At 47.9% G+C, this 23,066-nt stretch overlaps 1 protein-coding gene across 4 annotated transcripts in view; it reads right to left on the reverse strand.

Annotated features, from left to right (window-relative positions):
• Window positions 1–23,066, reverse strand: part of ABTB3 (ankyrin repeat and BTB domain containing 3) — a 339,095-nt gene that overhangs the window by 174,972 nt on the left and 141,057 nt on the right. Inside the window, exon 1 of one of the 4 annotated variants that reach the window (XM_071071186.1) lies at window positions 12,911–13,709. The exons of the other annotated variants lie outside the window; for them this stretch is intronic. Coding sequence (XP_070927287.1) covers window positions 12,911–12,920 — 10 coding nt within the window. The 5' untranslated portion in view covers window positions 12,921–13,709. Of the gene's footprint in view, window positions 1–12,910; window positions 13,710–23,066 lie in introns of those variants that run through there. 4 annotated transcript variants of the gene reach the window in all.

The raw sequence follows: 23,066 nt of genomic DNA on the forward strand, positions 1-23,066 counted from the left end.
CATGGGCAAGTCATTTCACCTCCCTGGGCTTCCATGCCTTCTTCTCTAAATATGGGGGTGAGATATAGGTAGGGAGGGGACAAGATGGCCTCTCAGTTCCCTCCAGCTCTGTGCCATTGGTTTGTACAGTGGACCACAACCAGTGACCTGAGTCCTGAATTCCAGATAAGTAGGGGGAGATGCAACCTGGTGTTCAGAGGGAACCAGGTCAAATGAGCCCCTGGGCAGGGCCTCCGGGGTCAGGCCTATATCCATTCCTGAGGGTTAATGGAAATCATAAAGACTTCTGCTCACCATACATAGGCCTGTTACTCCATAGGAGGCTAATTAGCCCTCAGCCTCTTCTGGAAGCTGAGCACTGAAGATACAAGGCCAGTGGTTTTGTTCAGCTCTGTGCTAGAAGTCAAGACTTCTTCTTCCTCCAAAGCAGGGTTTCTCCACCTTGTTACTATGGATATTATGAGTCCGATAATTATTTATTGTCAATAGCACCATTCCTGTCCCCAGTTGTGACAACAGAAATGTCTCTAGACATTGCCACTTGTCCCCTGGGGAGCAAAATCACTAGTCATCGAGAACCACTGCTTTAAAGAAGGCTGACTGCCCAGAAGACACTTGGTTCTTAAGCCTCAAGTGTTCATTTAACTTCTACCCTTCCTTCTTCCCACTGAAATCAATCAATCTGTCTCTTTTCTTCTTTTACTGTTGGTTTTGTAATGCAGGCAGAGTTCCTAAAGAATTCTGGGCTTCACATTTTGGTGTGACTCCTGAGGTTTCACAGTGGTGTGTCACTGTGTTTGCGGACACTAAAACGTGGATGCATGTGCCATCTCCCATGACCGATCCCATCTCTGCACATGCTCACAGGACACACACACACACACACACACACACACACACACACACACACACACCCGTTCTGCATATAATGTTGATGAGTCCTCAGACCCCTTGTAACTAGAGCCATGACCCTTTAGAGTTCATGAGACTGAATTCTTTCAGATCTTCTAACAGGATCAGCTATATCTTTGCTTGGTATAGCAGAAAGAATACAGAATTTAAAGTCAGAAGATCTAACTAGAGTTTGGGCTCTACTTTTCACTAGCTGTGTGACTTCAGACACATCATCTTCCTCACCAAGTCTTGCTTCTGGAACACTGGGAATATCTCATTAGTTTAGGCATCACCAAATCCAGTGATCTCCTAATGTCCCATCTCTCCACCTGATATTCCTCTGCCAGGCTAATCTTTCTAGATCACAGCTGTGGGCATGCTCTTCTCTGCTCAAAGGCATTCTACAGCTCCCTGTTTCCTATAGGATAACTTTTTTTTTTTTTTTTGTTTTTTGTTTTGTTTTGTTTTGTTTTTTTTTTTTGGTCGTGCAATGCCCTCTACACTCAGGTGCTATGTTAGCCTTCCACCTACCTATACTTTAGCTAATGCTAACTACTTCTGTGCTTAAACATTCTCTGGGGTTTTAGCTTTTATATCTTTGTTCATGCCATTCCTTCTACCTGGAATGCCTTTCCCCATCCTACTCTCCATACTTTTTAAGGCCTGGCTCAAAGTCCACCTCCTTCAGTAGTCTGTAACGCAAACCCTATAGCATGTGCCACTATATGTTCTGTCTGTTCCGTCTGTATGCCATACCAGGAGTTTTTTATTTAGCTGTGCTATTTCTCAATCTCTAAGTAGTGGTTGAGAGCATGGGATCTGAGGCTGGCTATCCTAGATCAAGTCCTAGATACCATTTGCTTTCTCAGTTCCTCCCAAGTTTTCTTTTCCTTAGCTGAAAGTGGGGCTAATCATAGTGCCTACATCAAAGAATCATTGTATGCACTAAACTCTGAGTCAGAAATTGAGCCAAGCTATAGGCTCTCCTACAGGCTATAATGTCAAGTGGTTTTCACAGTGTCTGGCACAGAGAAGGGGCTCAATACATTTCAGCGTGATCATCACCATCATTATTAGGCTCTGGGGAGACATTATGATAAAAATGGTCACATAGGGCTAAGGTGAAATAATAATGACCAATTAAGGGACAGGGACCAACTTCTAATTCCATAGCGATCTCCAGAGAAGAAGGAAACTACGAATAATACCAGCAAACACCTACTTGGTGCTTAGTATCTGCCAGACCCCGTCCTAAACATTTTATAAGCATTAGCTCTGTAATCCTTCACAACAGCCCTATAAAGTGGAGACCATTCGCTTTCTTTTACAGATGTGGACACTGAGATGCAGAGAGGGCAGATAATTCACCTGAGAGCACAGAGCTGAGCTAGGATTCAGTCCCTGGGCACCTCTCCACTGTACCAAAGACCCTCATGCCCTAGCAGGGGGTGTGTTAGTGATGTCTCTTAGAACAGAGATACCAAGTAGCTCAAGGGGCATCCCAGGTGGAAAAAAGACAGTGGCAAAAGCCAGAGGAATCTGAAAGGTGCCTTTATGAATGGCTGTGTGCACCCTTGTGTTTAGTCTGAGCTCTGCCTACAACCACCTGAAATTCGCTACCACTCTGCAGGACTGAAAAACATCTGGAGCCCAGATGTGTCATTCCCTGGGCAAAGTAAATGCATGCAGCACAATTTTCAAAACCTGTTCCTTCTCAAAGCATTGTGAAATACCTTATGGGAAGGAGGGAAAAGGAGGTGGGAGGGCAGGGTTAGGACATCTCTGGGAAGAACCTCAAGCAAGTCCTATTTCCCCCATTAGTTCCACAGTTCTGAAGGTTCAGGCAGATCAAAGGTTGCTCCTGATTCGGTGTGTGTTGGGACAAATCTAGAAGCTAGTGGGGCCTGAGGGCCATTTTGAGGGGTCAGTGGCTGAGATGGTGAGAATCCTCAGTCAGGGCAAGGAAGCAACTCTTGGATTCTAGATAATGATGAGACCAGGGTCCTCTCTCCAAGGGGTGAGATGAGAGGGGTTTCAAGCTCCCTGCATGCCAAATATACTAGTTGCATATTAAAATGAGGGTGGCGGAGGATAAACTGGACGATTACCTAAGATCCAGTCCTTTCTGAATGCAAGACATTGCCTCATCATTTAAACTCTTCATAAGATGGAAAAAGTTCAGCAGGTGTCCACTATAACTATCTTAATGCACCTGGATTAATTAATTGTTTTCTTTAATTAGTTATTAATTTGTTTATCAAACTGCTATTCAATCCATATCCCTAGCCCTTCATTCAACAAACAACTACCATGAGCACCTACTGTGTGCCAGATGCAAGACTAGGCGTGGGAGGCATCGCAGTACACTAGACCCATGTAGCTCTTCACTTTATGGGCCTGACCATCTCACCTAGTTTGAGCCCTTTCCATTCCATCTCCATCCAACAGTCAGAGCTTTCAAAACTCAAATAAGACCGTCTCCTTAAAAATTTAAAGTGTGAGACATGTATGACATAACTGAACACCAGTTTTAAAATAACTGCATGTAGTTTCAGCCCTGACACAAAAATCCCTGTGCTAAACGGACTGACACAATTGTAGGAGTGATAGATCCGGGCATCTGAGCCATAACCTGTCTCTCTGAATTGTGTGTTGAGGAAGGCCCATGCTGAATACTCGTTCAGTGGACAGAACCATTTGATGCAATGTTGGACTTTCTGTAAGGATTTTTCTAGGGAGCTTGTTCTTTACCACACGGGGTCTTCTTCCCAAAGGGCTTAGAGGAAATTCCCCTCAGGTCTCAGTATCAGCCATGGTTTGCTTGTCCTGATCAATAGGTTGGTTTGATGATAACTGGAACAGTACAACTGACTAGGTTTTCCTTATCCTGATGCCTTCCCGGAAGCTCAGAGTCTTGTTTATAGTTCACCAGAGTAAGCATCTGTATAGAATGGTATATCATTTATTTAAAGATGCACCTTGTTTCTGGCTTATTTTTGTGTCTTCATTCTCATTTTTCTTTTATCTCTGTCATTGAGTTCACATTTAGTTTATCTTGCATAAGTAAACTTTAATCCTTTTTAGAACTATTTTGTGCATATTGGTGCATAAAATAGAATGGAATCAAATCAATACAATAGAATAAACTAGCATAAAATAAAACAATGGTTTTGAGCTTAAGTTTTTGAAAAATTCCAGGTCTACCTATATAGCAGGATGACATACCCATAGCATTCACTCTAAAGCACACACAAGGATGAACTTCATGGCAACACCCTAGCACCTTCTTTCCAAAGGCCCATCGGTACTGATAGATTAAAATTCCCATCTCAAAAGATGTATCTGGCAGGGGCAAGTCTTAGTGTCAGTGCCTGCGAACCCACATGGCCTCCCACCCTGAGAAATACAGCTTTCTTTGTCATTTTCACACTAACAAGGAGGTAGTCTGCCTTTTGTTTGCTTGTTTTTCATAGTGATGTCTCTTGACCTGCCCATTGAACTCTGTATCACAGACACATGCTACAGGCAACAGCAGGAGGGGGGCCACAGACCCCTTTGACCTTACTTCAGTCACAGGGTCAGACGTGAGAGGTGGAACTGGCCTTCTGTGATCCTCCAATGCATGCACACCAATGCCTTGATTTTAAGTGCAGAGGCCCAGTATTTTCAGACATGGGGCACAGACCTATTTTAATGTCCCTGAGGAGCCAGCACAGAGCACCAGTAGTCCTGCGGACATACCTGATGTAGATTTCTTCCAAAAGCTGGACCCCCTTCCACCAGCTAGAAAACAGAGTTGCTTTTCTTCAGCACAATTCAACAAATATTTATTGAGCACCTACTATATGAATATCATACCGGCTACATGCATATAGATATGAAATGAATAAGGAGCATATATGTGTGTCTATGTACACATGAGGTGGCATACAAGTAAATCCACACACACACACATACACACACACTTCATGCATTCCCTCAGACACACACATTCCCTGCCTTCAAGGAGCTCATGGTCCGCTTGGGGATGGGAGTGAGAGCAGACACTTGCCTGCAATCCTGGCTCTCTGTGGTCCACTAATTTCCATGGAGACTCCAGAATGTAGCCCCAGCATTGCCTCTTTTGAAAGCCTATCTTGATCATCTTCACTTCCTGACCCTCCCCTTCCCTGCAGGGTCAGGTGTCCCACAGGTCTAGTGACAGAACTGATATTATGGATATACCTGACACTCAAGTTGCACTTACTACATTTCTGCCTTATTATCTCTATTTTTGGAGATGGCAAAACTGAGACCCTTGGAGACTGTGTAATACATCCAGTTTTCACCTCCAGGCAAACAAGGAGGTGGAACTAAATCCAGGTGAAGGTGAGGATTAGATGATTAAATGCCTCTGAGATGCTCACCTTTGGCTTTGACAACTTTAAGTTCTGTGGTTTTTCAGGAAACCAAAGTCTCCAGATCATAATTTAGAAGGAGGTGCTAGGGTGGTAGAGACCCAGCTTGGTAGCTCCCAGCTCATCTGACATTTCACTGTGCCCCAGGAAGCCTCAGCAGGAGGGGCAGGCAAGGGGCTGAACGAACTAGACAGCCGGGGGCCAGGCTAGCCAGCCCCACATTGCCCTCCCTCAAACCTCTCCCCAGCCTACCAAAGGAAGTGGTGGTTTCAAGCTGCAAAATAAGCAAATCAGGGCCCCAGCTGCCAGGGGGCGGATGTTTGTATCTTGCTGCATTGTGACCCGCAGCTTTAATCCCAGTACCAACAACCCCAGTATTTCAGATGCAACATGATGGGCTCCAGAAGCCTCAAGAGATGTGAAAATGTTCTCTGGCCAGGCCAGGAGGTTCTAACCTGAAGCACTGTTCAACCTTCAGCTGGCAGGACATGCTCTGTTGTCAAAAATGCATCCACAGTGGCCAGGGGCACATAGGAGAGGGCCAGAGAACAGATAAGGGCTTTCGTGTCAGCCTTGGGTATAAGGTCCAACTTTATTCTTGAGCTCTTAGTGCCTCAGTTTCCTCATTAAAAAAAAAAGAAAAGAAAAGAACAATACCATCTGCATAAGTTTGTTGTAACCAGGAAACAAAATAACCCATGTAAAGTCCCGACCTTTTGGTTGAGCCCAGAGAAGCTGTGGATTCACACCTAGCTCCTGTGCTCCTGGGGTTCCAGTGCACGAAGGGTCTGGGTCAGATCTGAGTTCTACAAGGGCCCCTCTGTGAGCTGTGTGGAAAAGGACTTGAGGGGACAAGACTGGAGGCAAGGCCACCAGGCAGGAGGCTGCTGTGACATGCCCCAGGTGATGGAAATGGTTTACACTCCCCCTTGGATACTGTTTCTGGCTACTCTGGATAGCTGACTGGTCAGGTGAGCTGTGTGCAGCATCTCATGCCTGCTACATCTTTGGTAATCCTGAGAACTTGATGACCTAGGTGTCATTATTCCCACTGCATCCCACAGATGCAGCACCTAAGGCTGAGAAAGGTCAAAGTCAAGTCAGATCTCCACTACGAACCCATGAGCACACACAGACTGCTTCCTTACCTCGGGTCCAAGGAGATACTGTCCCTTAAAACATACCAGAGGGAGGTCAAAGTGAAGTGGGGTTATTTAAAAGCAGCCAGAGGCAGCTGGGACAGGATGGAGGTTCACTGCTGAGTTGAGTTAATGCTGCAGCCAGACAGGATGCATGGTTAAAAAATCACCCTGAGAGTGAAGGGCAGACTCAGTGCTGGGAGAGCCAAAGAAACCAGGAGGAGAGTCAGGGGCCTGGGAGTCAGGAGAGCTCAGTCCCTTTTTGATGGGACCTAGGGTGGGCTGATGGCCCTGGTCCCTTAAAACAGTTGTTTTCTAGACTTGGCTGGAAATCAGAATCACTGCTGGGGCTTGCACTATCTGCTTCTCAAGCCCCAACCTGGAGAATATGACTCAGTGGGAGGGGGTAGACCAGTTGTCTGTGTTAAACTCACTCCGCAGGGCATCTGCTGCCTTAAGAAACTAGAACCAAGCACTGTGCTAAAGGTTGGTAAAATGTAATAACAAGTGAAGGCTCTTTCTGTTGTTCTCTTTCATTCCATGTATGTTTGGCCATTTCCTCCCTACCTGTCCTTCCAGGGGCATTCTCATCTCCAGTTTTTCTGGATTTCCCTCCAATGCCGGCCCTCCCCTTTGTGGCCAACCACTCCCCTTCCCAGCATCCATGGTCCAGCCTGCTTTCCCCAGAGTTGAGCCCATTCAGAAGAGCACAGGTTTTGATTTCTTAATCTTTGCTCAAGCATCCCTGCTTCCCATGGCTTTTAATCATTCGGAAACAGCCTGCTGTTTGGAGCAGTACTCCCTTAAATGTGTCGATATCGTGTTATAAATCTTTCATGCTGCTCTGTCCCAGGGGCCTGACTCAGGGTCACACCCTCATTAGAGAAACAGTGAGCCGAGGTGGCTCTCGGCGGTGGCAGACAGCTGGGAGCCCTGCGCAGGGTCTGGCTGGGAATCTATGCTCAATAAATGTGAGCTGGTGGCTCCTCTCCAGCCCCATGCTGGATGTCAAGTACAGAGGACTCAGCCATTCCGCTCCCAGATATACAGCCCCCAGGACTGGGTGCAGTCACGAAAAACATGCCCTAGGATGTCCACAGCAGCACGGTACATAGCAGCCCCAAACTAGAAATGGCCTTGGCTGTGTGCGGTGGCTCACGCCTGTAATCCCAGCACTTTGAGAGGCCGAGGTGGGTAGCTTACCTGAGGTCAGGAGTTTGAGACCAGTCTGGCCAACATGGTAAAACCCTATCTCTACTAAAAATACAAAAAATTAGCCAAGCATGGTGGTGCACACCTGTAGTGAGGCAGGAGAATCAATCTGGGAGACGGAGGTTGCAGTGAGCTGAGATCATGCCACTGCACTCCAGCCTGAGCAACGGAGCAAGACTCCGTCTCAAAAAAAAAAAAAAAAAAAAAAAAAAAAAAAAAAAAAAAAAAAAATGGACCAAATACAATAAAATATAGCCACCACATAACATGGATGAATCAAACAAATACGTTGAGCAAAAGAAGCCAGACACAGAAGACAGCATACTGTATCAGTCCATTTAGGGGAAGTTCAAAAGCTGGTGAAACTATTTGGGAGGCCGAGGTGGGCAGATCACCTGAGGTCGGGAGTTCGAGACCAGCCTGGCCCACATGGTGAAACCCTGTCTCTATTAAAAATACAAAAATTAGCTGGGCAAGGTGGCAGATGCCTGTAGTCACAGCTACTCCAGCCACTGTACTCCAGCCTGAGCAACAGAGCAAGACTGGTCTCAAAAAAAAAAAAAAAAAAAGTAGGTGAAATGAATTCGTGCTGTGGGAGTCAGGACAGCATTGCACGTGGGAAGTGGTAGTGACTGGAGGGAGGATGGGGGATTGGCCATGCTCGAATTCTTAATCCGAGGCCTGGTTCACAGGTGTGTGTTCAGGTGGTACAAAGGCACTGAGCTGTACACATTTGAGGTGTGCACTTTCTGTATGTATATTACACTCAATTAAAAAAATAATCTTGCCCCAGAGAAGTTCACAAATGTAAAGAGAAAAAGGTGCAAAGGACCCACAAAGCTGCCACACGGGACCTCTCTGTCCTCACTCAGCCCCTTGCCTACTGTGGCCTCGCCTGTTCCCTGGACCGCCTGGGGCCTTCATGTTGTCCTTCCTCTATAAAGCAAGGACACTGGAATGGTACAGCTTCTGTCGCCTGGTTGGGCTGTCTCTGATGACAGTGCTAAGGGAGGTCAAAAGGCCAAGGTCACACTCTAGATATCTCTGACTTCCTCTAATGATCCCACTGAACATCCCTGGAGTCGGCTAAACCTTACGGTACCCTCAATGCTGAAATCTGTCATTATGTCTTGTCCCCACCAGCCTGTGAGCTCCTCCAGTGACCATTCATCTTTCCACCATGAGGCCTCCATCAGATAATACACATCTGGGGAACTGAATGGCGGACATTCCCACTTGGTGCGGTACTGATAACAGTAGCAGCTGACGCTCGTACATCACTCACTATGTTTGTACAAGGCACTCTTCTAAGCCTTTCTCAGGTAGTATTTCATTTACTCATCAGAGCATCCCTGTGAGGGAAGTTCTGTTTCCTAGCTCCATTTCACAGATGTAAACTGAAGAATAGAGAGACCAACCGAATTGCCTAAGGTCACACAGCTAATCAATGGCACAGCAGGGCTTCAAACCAAGGGAGTCTGGCCCCAGAGTCCATGTTTTTGGGGCTCCCTATAGCTTGTTGGGCTTTGACTTTTCCTGCCTCCTGGAGAGGCCAGGGTGCCTTGGTCCTGTGTTTGCTCTGTCCCTTCCCTGGTTCTGTTTGTCACTTTATAAGCTCCCATGGTAGCTCCGTTTGGCCCTTATCTTCCTAGATCCAAGAGGCCTTTAAGGTTCATGTGTACACATACATGCCAGCTGCTCCGAGCTCTTCATCACTGTGACTGCCTTGCTCTGGAACTTCTCCAGCCTGAACCTGCCTCTGCTGCAGAAATAATGGGGATGGATGGAGAGGCTCTGTTCTGGGCTCTGTCACCCCAGACATGTGCAAGAGCCCCTCGGTGTTTTGTCCCCAGTATCCTCCCTGATGGTAGCCAGCTCTTTCCTTTTTTAGGTTTAAGAGGTATCAGGAGCCCCAGAGACTGCATTGGGCTGGGGCCCTAGGTTCCAGTCACCCCTTCCTTGGGTTTCACTTTCTGCATCTGAAAAGTAAGGAGATTATGCCTCTTGATGGCGGTTCTAACCAGATCCGAGGGGGAAGCAGGGAGCCTCACGGTCTGGGGTCAATTTGCAGTCATGTAGAAAGCTTCAGAGCAAGGGAGCCCATAATCTGAACTCTAGGCATGGGGGCACAGTTAACGCCCCCTCTGCCCCTGAGCCTCACCATGGCTCTGTGAGGGGCGTTCTTCCTCCTGTTTCATAGAGAGGACACTGAGGCACAGAGAGCTCACCCTGCTGTGGGCATCAGCATGGGCAGCCCAGGGAGTCCCAGTGTTCCACCTTAAAGCCTGACCTGGGGGGTTGTGGAGGGGAAGCTGCTGCTGTGTCTCCTGCCAGGGATGCCAGGGTCATTTTGCAATGTGCCTCATTTGTAAAAGTTACAGATTGCAGGCAAAGCTCACGCCAACCTCAAAGTACAGCTACTCTAAGGATGAAATAGAATGAAACAGAGAAAGGGCTGGGTACAGAACCCAGCACACAGTAAGGGCTCAATATCTACAAGCTGTTATTTTTACTGCAGCTACCTCCTCTCTTCTCCTCTCTCTTTTTTTCTTCTTGACCTGCAACGGGAGCCTCCACTTCTGTACTCAATCCTAAAATTCCAGGAAGACGAAAAACAAATTCTGGAAGATTAGGTTCACCCACGTAATCCCTTATGTTCCTAAATCTTGTGACCTCTCTTATCTCCACCACTTGCTAGTTGTGTGGTGTTGTGATGGTTACTTCACTTCTTTGTGCCTTGGTTTCCTCATCTGTAAATTGGGGAAATAACATGTTTTATAGAGTCCTGGTGAGAACCATTGAATGAATATATTTAAATACTAAGAATAACACCTGACTCAAAGCACGATAGAGGGGTTTGTTATTCTGAAAATGTATGAGGAAAATGTTGAGCACTGACTATGCACTTGCAGCCCCATCCATCAAGCCACGCAGCAATTTATTATTTATCAAATGCCCCCTTCATGCCTGGCATGCTCAGTACATTACATCTGTTCTCTCTGACAGCGACAACTGTTCTAAGGGGCTGGGAATACAGTTGGGAGTAAGACGTCTGCATCTCACCCTCCCTTTCCTGTCACCCCCAGATTGGCCCAAGATCTCATTTCTCCCAGCTGGCCGGTGAGGTGTCGGGCTGGCCCCAGCTTTCCAGATGGCTTGGCACCTTCTCCGTTATGGGTGGGATTCCACCCCCTTCGCTCTGGCCACCATCCCAAGTATCAGGGGCAGCCCTTCCCCACTGAGGCCCAGCCAGCCAGAGCCAGGCGTTGGGAGAGGTGCCACCAGGCCAGGGTCGGTTAATTTTGTCTTTAATTAGCAGTCATGATAAGGGACGAGGCCCAGTGGTGACCCTGCAGATGGCAGTGTGCTCTGCTCCGAGTGACAAGTTGGGAGCATCCCGGTCTATGAAGGGTCCATGCTGCTTCCTGTGGCTGCACTGCCCACACCGCGGCACTGGGGGTGGGGGTGGCTTGGCCAGCCAGGCCCTCCTCGGGGCAAAGGACACTGGGCCTGAGTGAGGGTGGGGAGGGTAGGCTTTCAGTGTTCCCTGGGACCCCAGACTGGCTCATCCCAACCAGATCATTTGAGAGGAAGGAACTAAATATTTATTGAGCCCCTACCATAAGTACCTTGCTAAGAAATAACAAGGATCCACCAGGTGCAGTGGCTCATGCCTATAACCCCGGTACTTTGAGAGGGCAAGGCAGGTGGATCACTTGTGGTCAGGAGTTTGAGACCAGCCTGGCCAATGTGCTGAAACCCTGTCTCTACTAAAAGTACAAAAAGTAGCCAAGTATGGTTGTGCGCACCTGTAATCCCAGCTACTCGGGAGGCTGAGGCATGAGAATCGCTTGAGCCCGGGAGGTGGAGGTTGCAGTGAGCCAAGATTATGCCACTGCACTCCAGCCTGGGTTACAGAGCAAGACTCTGTGTCAGGAAGGGAAGAGGAGGGGAGGGGAGGGGAGGGGAGGGGAGGGGAGGGGAGGGGAGGGGAGGGGAGGAAAGGGTTATGTTTACCATTTGAAGTTGCCATTTTTGTAGATAAAGAATAATGGAATATTGACACTTCTTCAAATGATTCAAGCTATTATTACCTAATAAGTGCTCGTGTGTGCCAGGCACTATTCTTATGTTAACCAGTCGAATCTTCACAACCACCCTATAAGGTGGGCGCTGCCTGCTGCTGGGGGGACCTCAACTCCATGGCTTTGTGCTTTAGAGCTGAGGGCTTCTTTAAGAACGAGCCAGTCTGATGCCTCACCCTCTCCGCCCCCGTACGTGCCAGGCACTGCCCTGAGTAACCAAGATGCATCACCTAACTTACTCCTTACGGGAATCCCATCAGATGTGTGTCAGTGCTGTTCCCATTTTAGAGATGAGAAAATCAAGTCTCAGAAAGGCTGGACAGTTTGTTCAAGGTCTTGCACCTAGCAGAGGGCAAAGCCAGATCAAGATTTGAACCCTGGGCTGCCTGGTGCTGCATTCACGCCTCTATTGGTGAGTTGGCAGACCAAGAAGGGTGAGAGGAAGCTCAATTCAGCCCCGTCCTTCCGCCTCTATTTTCTGGTTTTGGGAGCCAACCACCAACAGAAAACACACATTCTGCTTCTGGGGTCCCATCAGAAGCAGTTGTCTGCAGGGGAGGCCTGTGGCCGTCCAGAGCTGCCAGTGGCCGGGGTGGGGTAAGTTGCGGTGTCTCATGCCGGGGTCTGTGTTCGGAAACTTGCTTCAGGCCCCACAGGTAGCCACATCCCTCAACCCAGCCCTCACCCATCAACAAGGGGATGTTGTTAATCTTCGTCTGCCTGCCTGCTTTTGCAGGTATGGGAAGACAGGTATTATTTATCGAACCTCTGAAATCCCTGCAGTGATCAGCCCCCTTTCACAGGTGAGAAAGCTAAGGCACAGAATGGGTGTGTGACCCGGACGTGAGCCTTCAAGGTCACACAGCCCGGCTGGTGTCTGCTGCAACACATCACAGGTTAAGATTCCCAGAAAATGGGTTGCATTTCTGCCCCTATATCCTGCTCCACTTTTTTCCATAGCACTCAACATCATCAGAAGTTATAGTATTTATGTCTTTATTCACTTATTTTTTTCTATCTTGTTCGTCTTTATATCTCCTTTGCCGAAAACACTGCCTAACACATAGTAGGTGCTCAATAAATACTTGTGGACTATCAAGAAACGGGCGCTCCCTTCCACTGAGTACGGAATGCCTCTCAGCTCATAATGCGCAGTCCATCTTTATAGATGGTTCTCTCTTACCCAGCCTCATCCACAGTGGATCTCTGAAGCAGCATTGTTGGTTTTCAAGGTCATCCTCAAAGTCTCCTACGCCCAGCTGGCAGCTCCCAGCAGCAAGCTACTCACACGCAGGTCTCTGGCTGTCTGCAACTTCCTGTGGTCCTGGTGGTCCCCTGCTAGAAGCTGGAGCCCCTTTAAACTCTTCATACTTACAAGGCCACTGACTGGCCAGCTTCCCTCTCTCCCAGCATAAGAGGGAAAAGAGTGCCTACCTCCTGCCAGGCCCACAGAAGCGGAAAATAAACACCCCAGCCGGCTGGCTCCAGCTCACCTTGCCAGGCAGTGCTTGGTCTTCAGATTTTCCCCTTTTTTGCTTGATTAATACAACACCAGTTCCCTGCTGCCCAGCCTTCTGGGAGGCACATTTTACTCTTGATTCAGCTGACTTCAGCTTAGGAAGGGCTCATGAGCTAAAATCAGGGAGCAGAGGATGACTGTGGCGTTTCTCGGTTGTGAAAACCGTGGATGAGTTTCAGCAAAGTCTAAGAATCTTTCAAGCCAAGGCAATGATGAGGGGTCTCTGCAGGCCCCTGCTTTTCTTCTTCCTGCACATAGGGAGAGGGGGGCCTCTTCTGGTCTCCGGGTGGAGGCGGGTCACATCTGGCGGCATCAGTTGGTGGCCACATCTTGAGCCCTCTGAAGCCAGCCAAGCCTCTGCTGTTTGTTTAATAGCGGTCAGGGAAACAGTCCTTAGTAAACAAAAGGAGCGACCTTTGATGTAAACAGAAGCATTTTCTCCTGATCTTTGCCCAAAAGTCCCTGTCTCTGACAGAGAAAGGCAGGAAAAAATGAACTTTGCTTCAAGAAGCTGGTTTCTCTGGATCCCTGAGTGCATCATGATATAGCTGGGTCTTGATGTGTTGGTATATGTGTGTGAATGTGTGTGTGTGAATGTCTGTGTGTGTGTGAATGTCTGTGTGTGTGAATATGTGTGTGAATGTGTATGTGAATGTGTGTGAGTGTGTGTGTGTGAATGTCTGTGTGTGTGTGAATATGTGTGTGAATGTGTATGTGAATGTGTGTGAGTGTGTGTGTGTCTGTGTGTATGTGTGAATGTGTATGTGAATGTGTGTGTGTGTTTGTGTGTGTGAACGTGTGTGTGAATGTGTGTAAGTGTGTGTGTGAATGTGTGTGTGAATGTGTGTGTGAATGTGTGTGAATGTGTGTGAATGTGTGTGTGTGTGTGTGAATGTGTGTGTGTGAATGTATGTGTGTGTGTGTATGTGTGTGTATGAGTGCCTGCACATACATGTGTTAGTGGCTGGGGAGTAACGCAGAATCTAGGTGTTTCCAAAGCAGGTCTCGAAGTGTCTTCTGCCTAGAGTCAATAGGTGAGATTCAACTCAGAACAATTACCAAGCACTCCAGCTGGTGCTGAGGACAAGAAGGTGCCAAGGCGGCCCAGGCTGTCAGTAGTTTACAGGCTATCTATACCACGCCAGGCCACACCAGGCTTGTGGGGGACAAGGGATGCCTGCTGGGAGCACTGGCCAGAGGTAGGCACGGCTGCTGCTTGTTGGAATAGCACACTCTACAATAACAAAATACAAAGGCCCATTTTCTTGCAGGCCCCACCTAAGCCGAAAACAGACCGCTGTGCGAATGGCTTGCCCAGCTCAGCTAGGTGGTCAGGGCACCTCAACTCTGCAGACAGCAAACTTGAGCCCACCCTTTCACACCAAGGGGTTTCAGAGTTTGAGAGCTCATTATAGCAACAACATGGACAGCTCCCATTTACTGAGGTTTCACCACGTGTTGGCTGGACAGTTCTGAGTCCTTCACTTGAATACCCTGATTTTTATCCTCCTCAACAACACTGTGAGTTAGATACTACAACAGACAATCACATTTCCAATGCCCTTGGGGCCAGAGGTGTTTCAGATTCAGAATTCTTTGACTTTCAGAAAGATGATATGGTGAACGTGCTGTATATTACATAACACTTGTGGAGAATCTGGGAGGGCAGCGGTAATCAAGCACCTGGACACTTCTGCAGCCACATAGAGGGCTATCTGTGTTTGGAATAACAAGACCATAGAGAGCCAGCCTCGGGTCCTGTGGGCCAGGTTTAGCTGCCAAATGTATTTTTGCCAAGCTTATTTGAAAACAAAAACAACAACAACAAAAAAAACCCTTCCAGTTTCCAGATCCTTGGAATTGGTTTTGGAATTGCAGATAAAGGAGCATAAAGCCCTGTTTTGCAGAGTAGAGAGTGAAACAGACATGAAGCTGGTCAGTGGGAGATCTAAGCTTCACACACAGGCAGACGGGCTCTGCACCTGGCTGCTCAGCCCCCATGCACCGCGCACCTCGCTTACATTTATGTGGGAACTTCTGAAGGGCTACCTTCACAGAGGCAAGGGCTTGCAGGTTCTGCTCCCAACATTCCTCCCCAGGCCTATCGCTTTGCTTGCACTCCAATTCCTACCCTAGGAGCCAACCATCCAGCTTGGGAACACACCTGGTCTTTTGCTCCTCTTGGCTTTTGCAAATTCTGTTCCTACTGCCTTGAATGCCCCCAACTTCTCTCACTGTCCAGCCAACTCCTATCCATCCTTCAAAGGCCACTCAAATGCTTCTTCCTCGGCAAGGCATTTGCCGACCCTCATCAGCCCATAATGAATGGCTGTGTCCTCCTTGGCCCTGCTCAAAGCAGCACAGTTCCTAACTAAACTCTCCAGAAACACCTTCAGCTAAGCTTTAACCAGATGCCAGAGGCCCTGCATGCTCTTTGGGATCTGAACTAGCCCAGCATCTACCCCTTGCAGAAGTCCAAATTCCCCACCCTGCCGAAGTCTGCAGACCCCCAGGGCAGGTCTCATTTGCAGTCCCTGTGCCTGCAGGCTCCTCTTCCTCCAAACTATTTCTTTCACATGATAACCAGGCCCCTTTTGACACCCACTGAGAAGCCACCTGACAACGCACATGTGAGAACACCTGCCTCTGCCGGACATGTGTGGTTGGGGAGGGTGGCACAGCAGGGATATTGACCCTAGAGTTACACAACCCATCTCACAGTGAAGGTGGTCCTGTTCTTAAATGTCCTCTTCTGGACAGCCTGGTCCCCTACCCCATGGTGTCCCAAGCCCCCCACCTTCTCACTGGCCCTTGCTTTTCCCCTCTCTTCCCTCTGCCCTCTTCTAGCCTCTGCTCCGTCCTCTTAGGTAAACCCAACAGCTGTTTCCTCCTTGCAGAGGAAACTGACCCGCTCCTTCCCTTGCTTGGGTCCCTCCTGACACCTTCTCACCCATGCCCTAAGCCTAAGGCTCCCAAATACCACCACAAGCAGCTCACTAAGACTTTCGCCCAAAGCAAGCAGCATCCACCCCCGGGGATACTGAAGGCAGCAGCTAAAATGATAAAAACAGTTTGGCTTATGACAGTTGTTTACCTGCCTGTCTTGCTCGCGCTGTTTGTCTCTTTTGCTCTGCTCACTGTCCTCAGCCTCTAGCACGATGCTGGATGCATAGTAGGGCTTTGGTAAGTGATTTCAAAATGAATGCATGCATGATAAATGAAGACTACTCCCAAGAGGCAGTATGAAGCGCAGAGGTTTATTTTCTACAAGTGCATGAAAGACGTAACAGGAGAGAGAGCGTGCGACTGTGTGTGTGGATGTGTGTTTTCCGGGAGGGAAGTCAGGGATGTTAGGCCTGGAAATGTGTAAAGGGAGAAAGAGACAAGATGAGCCAGGCCCCTGAGGTCAGGTGGGCAAGCCTGGAGGCCTGAGGCTGGAGACAACCGAGCAGCCTAGCGCTGAAGGGCAGCAGCTGTGAACTTGACCTTCCTGGTATGTAAATGAGGACAGAGCATCACAGGGGAGGTCTGCCTCCAGCAACCCCTGCCCCCGAGCAGGATGCACACACTGTTCAAATGATGGGACTGCATCTGCTGTTACATTGAAAATGCCTGCTTGCATCCAATAAACCATCATTGAGTCCCTACCGTGTGCCAAACCCTATGTTAGGTGCTGGGGATATAAAGGTAGGAAGGGGCTCACAGCGTAGGGGAGGAACACAGTTGTAAGCAGATAGGGGCCCTGAGCTTGCACCCTGGAGCTGGTCTGCCTAGGAAGGCACTGGGCAACACCACCTTAACGTGTTGAGGAAAGTTGTTTGACCTCGGTACCTTCCTCGCTGTGTTGTTGTGGGCTGTAAACAAGTTAATATGCATCAAGTCCTCGGGGCACGGGAGGGCAGACAGCATGCTCTGCCTGAGTTTGATATACTACTCCTACTAATGATAATGGTAATTATTATTACGCTGTGACAAATGCTATGGCAGACCCTGCCATGGCACCCAAGGCCCTCCATGGTCTAGCCCTTCTCTGACCTCAATTCTTAACACTCTCCCCATAGACCAGCGTTTCTCAACCTAAGCATGGTTGGCATGTGGGATCCAAGATAATTCCTTGGTGCGTGTATGTGTGTGTGTGTGTGTGTGTGTGTGTGTGTGTGTGTGTGTAAGGTAGGAGGCTGTCCTGTGGGCTGTAGGATGTTTAGCAGCACCCTTGGCCTCCACTCACTAGATGCTGGTAACATCACCTCCCTCCCCAGCTATGCCATCCAGAAATGTTTGCAGACATTGCCCAACATCCCCTGGGTGTAAGGGAGAGGGTGTAAAACTGCCTCTGATAGAGAACCACTGCTCCATACACACCCATCTCCTTGCTCAAATGCATAAGCTTACTTAGACCTCAGGGTCTTAGCACCTGCTGCTCCCTCTACCTGAGTGCTCTTTCTCTGGTTAACCAGATGGCTCAGTCCCTCACTATTTTCAGGTCTCTGGTCAAATGTCATCATTGGCCAGTCCCAGTGGCTGACACCTGTAATCCCAACACTTTTGGAGGCCAAGGCAGAAGAATTGCTTGAGGCCAGGAGTTTGAGACCAGCCTGGGCAACATAGTGAGACCTCAGCTTTACAAAACTTTAAAACACTAGCTAGACATGGTGGCATGTGCTTGTAGCCCTAGCTAGTTGGGAGGTTGAGGCAGGAGGATCACTTGAGCCCAGGAGTTTGCAGCTGCAGTGAGCTATGATTGTACCACTATACTCCAGCCCGGGTGACAGAGTGAAACCCTGCCTCAAAACAAAAACAAAAACAGTCACCACCTCCTCACAGAGGCCTTCTCTGACCACTGTATAAATACACACACACACACACACACACACACACACACACACACAATTCTCATGTTTCATGTCTCATAAACTCCCTTTCTCAACCCACCCTGTAGCCAATCCACATCTGACTGGAGTCAAAAGTGGCCTGATTTAGAAGGCAGTGGACCCAATCAAGGCAAGACAAGTGCCAGGTTGCATCTGCCCCTAAACCTGGCTCATCTGGACTGTGCCTCCCGCTCCTCCCTGGGCTGACCAGGCTGAGCCTTGGAGAGCATCTGTATCTCCCTGTTGGTTTTGGATGAAATGACAGAGGCCCAGAAATGAGGGCAGATTCCCCCACAGTCCCACAGAGAGCTGGTGGCAGTGTACGAACCATCTTTTCTGATCCCAGGCAGGAATGATGTTCTCTAAAAGCGAAGATTGAAAGGGAGGCTGGTTGAGGCTTCCTAATACAGCATTAGGCAAAGTTGTTTATCTGCAGAATGAGGGTAGAAGTCCCCTGTGAGGGTGCTGAGGAGATTAAATGAGCACCCAGCACATGCCTGGTGCGAAAGAGATGCATAGTTAGTGTTTGCTATTGCTGATGTTTATCATTATTGCAAGCGCTTGTCTCATACTGAGTTTATGTGGCGTAGGGACAAACTTTGGAGTCTGACTATCTTAGTTCAAAGCCCAGCTCTGTTGTTTACAGGCTGTGGGACTCCGGTCAAGTTACTTAACCCCACTGTGCCTTGGTTATCTTATGTGTAAAATGGGAGTAATCATAGAACCTACCTGATAGGGAGTTTGTAAGGGTGAAATGAGATAATGTGTATAAAGTGCTAATCCAGGTGGCCAGGTACATTGTCAGTGTTCATCAGGTCACTACTGGCATCATCATCAATACCATCATCATTGTCATCATCACCACCGTCATCATCATCAACCACCATCACCCTCACTACCACCATCATCACTACCACCACCATCACCATCATTGTCACTACATCATCACCATCACCATCATTACCATCACTTCCACCGTCATCACTATCACCACCATCATCACTACCATTATCATTACCACCATCATCATCACCATCATCACTATCACTACCACCATCATCACCATCACTTCCACCATCATCACTATCACCACCATCATCACTACCATTATCATTACCACCATCATCATCACCATCATCACTATCACTACCACCATCATCACCATCACTTCCACCATCATCACTATCACCACCATCGTCACTACCATTATCATTACCACCATCACCATCACCATCATCACCATCACTACCACCATCATCATCATCACTACCACCATCATCACTACCACCATCATCATCAGTCACTATATCATCACCATCACCATCATCACCATCATCACCATCACTTCCACCATCATCATCACCACCATCATCATCACTACCATTATCATTACCACCATCATCATCACCATCATCACCGTCACTACCACCATCATCACCATCACTACCACCATCATCACTATCACTACCATTATCACTACATCATCATTATCACCATCATCACCATCACTACCACCATCATCACCATCACTACCACCATCATCACTACCACCATCATCATCATCAGTCACTACATCATCACCATCACCATCATCACCATCACTTACATCATCATCACTATCACCACCATCATCATCATCACCACTATCATTACCACCATCATCATCACCATCATCACCATCACTACCACCATCATCACCATCACTTCCACCATCATCACTATCACCATAATCACCATCACTACCACCATCATCACTATCACTACCATTATCACTATATCATCATTATCACCATCATCACCATCACTACCACCATCATCACCATCATTACCACCATCATCACCATCACTACCATTATCACTATCACTATATCATCATCACCATCACCATCACCACTATTATCATCACTGTCACTATCACATCATCACCACCATCATCACCATCACTACCACCATTGTTACTATCACCACCATCATCATCACTGTCACTACCATTATCATCACCACCACCACCATCATCACTATCACTACATTATCACCACCATCATCATCACTGTGACTACATCATCATCACCATCACTACCACCATTATAACTATCCCCATCATCATCATCACTGTCACTACCATTAACATCACCACCACCATCATCACCATCACTACCACCATCATCACTACCATTATCATTACCACCATCATCATCACCATCATCACCATCATCATAACTGTCACTACCACCACAATCACTATCGCCATCATTGTCTCACTATCACTACATCATCACCACCACCATCATCACCATCACTATTACCATCATCACTATCACTGCCATCATCACTTCACTACCATTATTACCACCATCATCACCATCACCATTCCCATTGCAAACTTACTATGAAGTCTAGCACAATGTGGCCCACAGAAGGGTTCCACAAATCTACTTACTGACTTTCAAATCCCCAGTCCTTGGTTTCCAGAGAAGCTTTTACTTCCCCCCAGACACTGGGTTAGAGGACTTCTCTGCTCTCAGAAACTGTTCTGAATACAAGAGAAATTACAGGAAAGCCAAAAACTATACTCAAGATAGTTTCATTCATTGAGTATTAAACTAATATTAAAATCCCATCCCTTTTTAAAGGCATTAATGAAAAGACTTTACATTTTCTGCAAATAAAACAGTACAAAAACGAGGAGGATTTCCAGGATCTGCAAAACCCCACTTCCTTTTCTACTAACAAACTTCTAAACTGAGGCTGATTGAAGTCTCAAAATTCTCCCCAGGGACCCCAAAGAAAAACAACCCATCAGGAAGGGCTCAGACCTTCTCCCACTGCAGACCACCTCCTCCTGGGCCACCCTCTTCTTTGCCCCAACCCACAATGCAAAATCAGATGGAACTCTCCAGAGAAACCCTGGCTCCCTCCTTATCTATTCATCAGCATATTTGAATTCCAGCTGTCTCTGGAACCATGCCAGCAGGGGAGCGTTTGATTATGCCGAGTGCCAGGCTCAAGATCCCCAGCCCCAGGCCTGGCTTATTTTCTTTCTCTGGAGGCTTTGGGACTGACGTGAATCTCTGAGGTTTGGCTTTCTGACTCGAGGCTTATTCACATCCTTTACCTCCCCAGCTTCCCCATCCTCAAAACTTTATTTTTCAAGGCAAATCTGCAATACAACTCTTAAGCAGAAAGTTGATTATTCAGAAACCACAAGAGCCAAGGATTTATAAAACAAGGGGTTGCAGGTAGATTCATTTCCTGGGGCTGCTGTAACAAATTCCCACAAACAGCCTGGCTTGAAACAGCACAAATATAGTTTGGAGGCTAGAAGTCCAAAATCAAGGTGCCAGCAAGGCCAGTTCCTTCCGGAGGCTCTGAGGGACAACCTGTGCCCCTCTCCTGGCTTCTGGAGGCTCCCAGAAACCTTGGCATTCCTTGGCTTGTAGCTGTCTCCCTCTAATCTCTGCCTCTGTCATCACGTGGACTTCTTCCATCTGTGTCTGTGTCTCTGTGTGTCCTCTCTTCTCTTAAGGAGGCCAGTCATACTGGATTTAGGGTCCACCCTAATCCAGCATGTATGGTTTAGCTGTGTCCCCACCCGAATCTAACCTCGAATTGTAATAATCCCCATGTGTCAAGGGCAGGGCCAGGTGGAGGTAATTGAATCATGGGGGCGGATTCCCCCATACTGTTCTCGTGGTAGTGAACAAGTCTCACAAGATCTGATGGTTACCTAAATGTGAGTTCCCCTGCATAAGCTCTCTTGCCTGCTGCCATGTAGGACGTGATTTTGCTTCTCCTTTGCCTTCTGCCATGATTGTGAGGCCTCCCCAGTCCTGAGGAACTGTGAGCCCATTACATCTCTTTCCTTTATAAATTACCCAGTCTTGGGTATGTCTTTATTAGCAGCATGAGAACAGACTAAAACAACCTTATTTTAACTAATTACATCGGCACAGCCCCTATTTCCAAATAAAATCATATTCCGAGGTTCCAGGGGGATATGCTATTCTACCCAGTACAGGGGCAGGGATTTTAAAAAATTATTTAATATGTTTCCCCACTGGGACCCTCTCTGAGTGCCTTACATCACACAGCCCCCAGTCCCCTGATGTGGGATGGAAAAGAGAGTTGTTGAGTCAGCAAGAGGAGCAACACCGCGGCCCCTCTGAGGGACAGCTAGAGTTTTCCTTTTTCTTTTTTCTCTCTTTTATTTTTCTTCAGATGGAGTCTCACTCTGTAGCCCAAGCTGGAATGCAGTGGTGGGATCTCAGCTCACTGCCACTTCCACCTCTGGGGCTCAAGTGATTATCGTGTCTCAGCCTCCCGAGAAGCTCGGACTACAGGGGCGTGCCACCACACCCAGCTCTTTTTTTTTTTTTTTTTTTTTTTTTTTTGTATTTTAGTAGAGACGTGGCTTCATCATGTTGCCCAGGGTGGTCTCGAACTCCTGTGCTCAGGTGATCCAGCTGCCTTGGCCTCCCAAAGTGCTGGGATTACAGGCATGAGCCACCACGCCCAGCCAGATCTAGAGTTTTCAAACCATTTTCCCAGCCAGAATCTCGGTATAATCTCACAATGGCCACAGATGGAGAGTGAGCTTTCCCATCTTCCAGTGAGTAAACAGCTCAGAGAGGTTAGGCCACTTGCCTAAAGCCACACAGCTGCTGAATGCAGAGCTGGTCTAGAATCCAGGCCTTTTCCCCCAAGACCAAGGCTGTTTCTCTTTCTGTCTTTTCTTTCCAGGGAAAGAACACTGGTGAGTTTGTAACAGAAAACAGGTGGCTTGGTACCCTGTTAAGGGTTTGGGGAGAAGTTGCCCCTTGAGAAAACAGCCACCCCCACAGCACTGATGTAGCAGGGCACCAGGAGGGTACAGGGAGCCAGCCTGTTTTCCCAGGTTCCTGCTGCAGGCTCCTTTTCTTACCGCCCCCCACCCCCACCCCGGCCCCCCT

This window comes from Macaca nemestrina, chromosome 10 (assembly GCF_043159975.1).
Source record: "Macaca nemestrina isolate mMacNem1 chromosome 10, mMacNem.hap1, whole genome shotgun sequence".
NCBI lineage: Eukaryota > Metazoa > Chordata > Mammalia > Primates > Cercopithecidae > Macaca > Macaca nemestrina.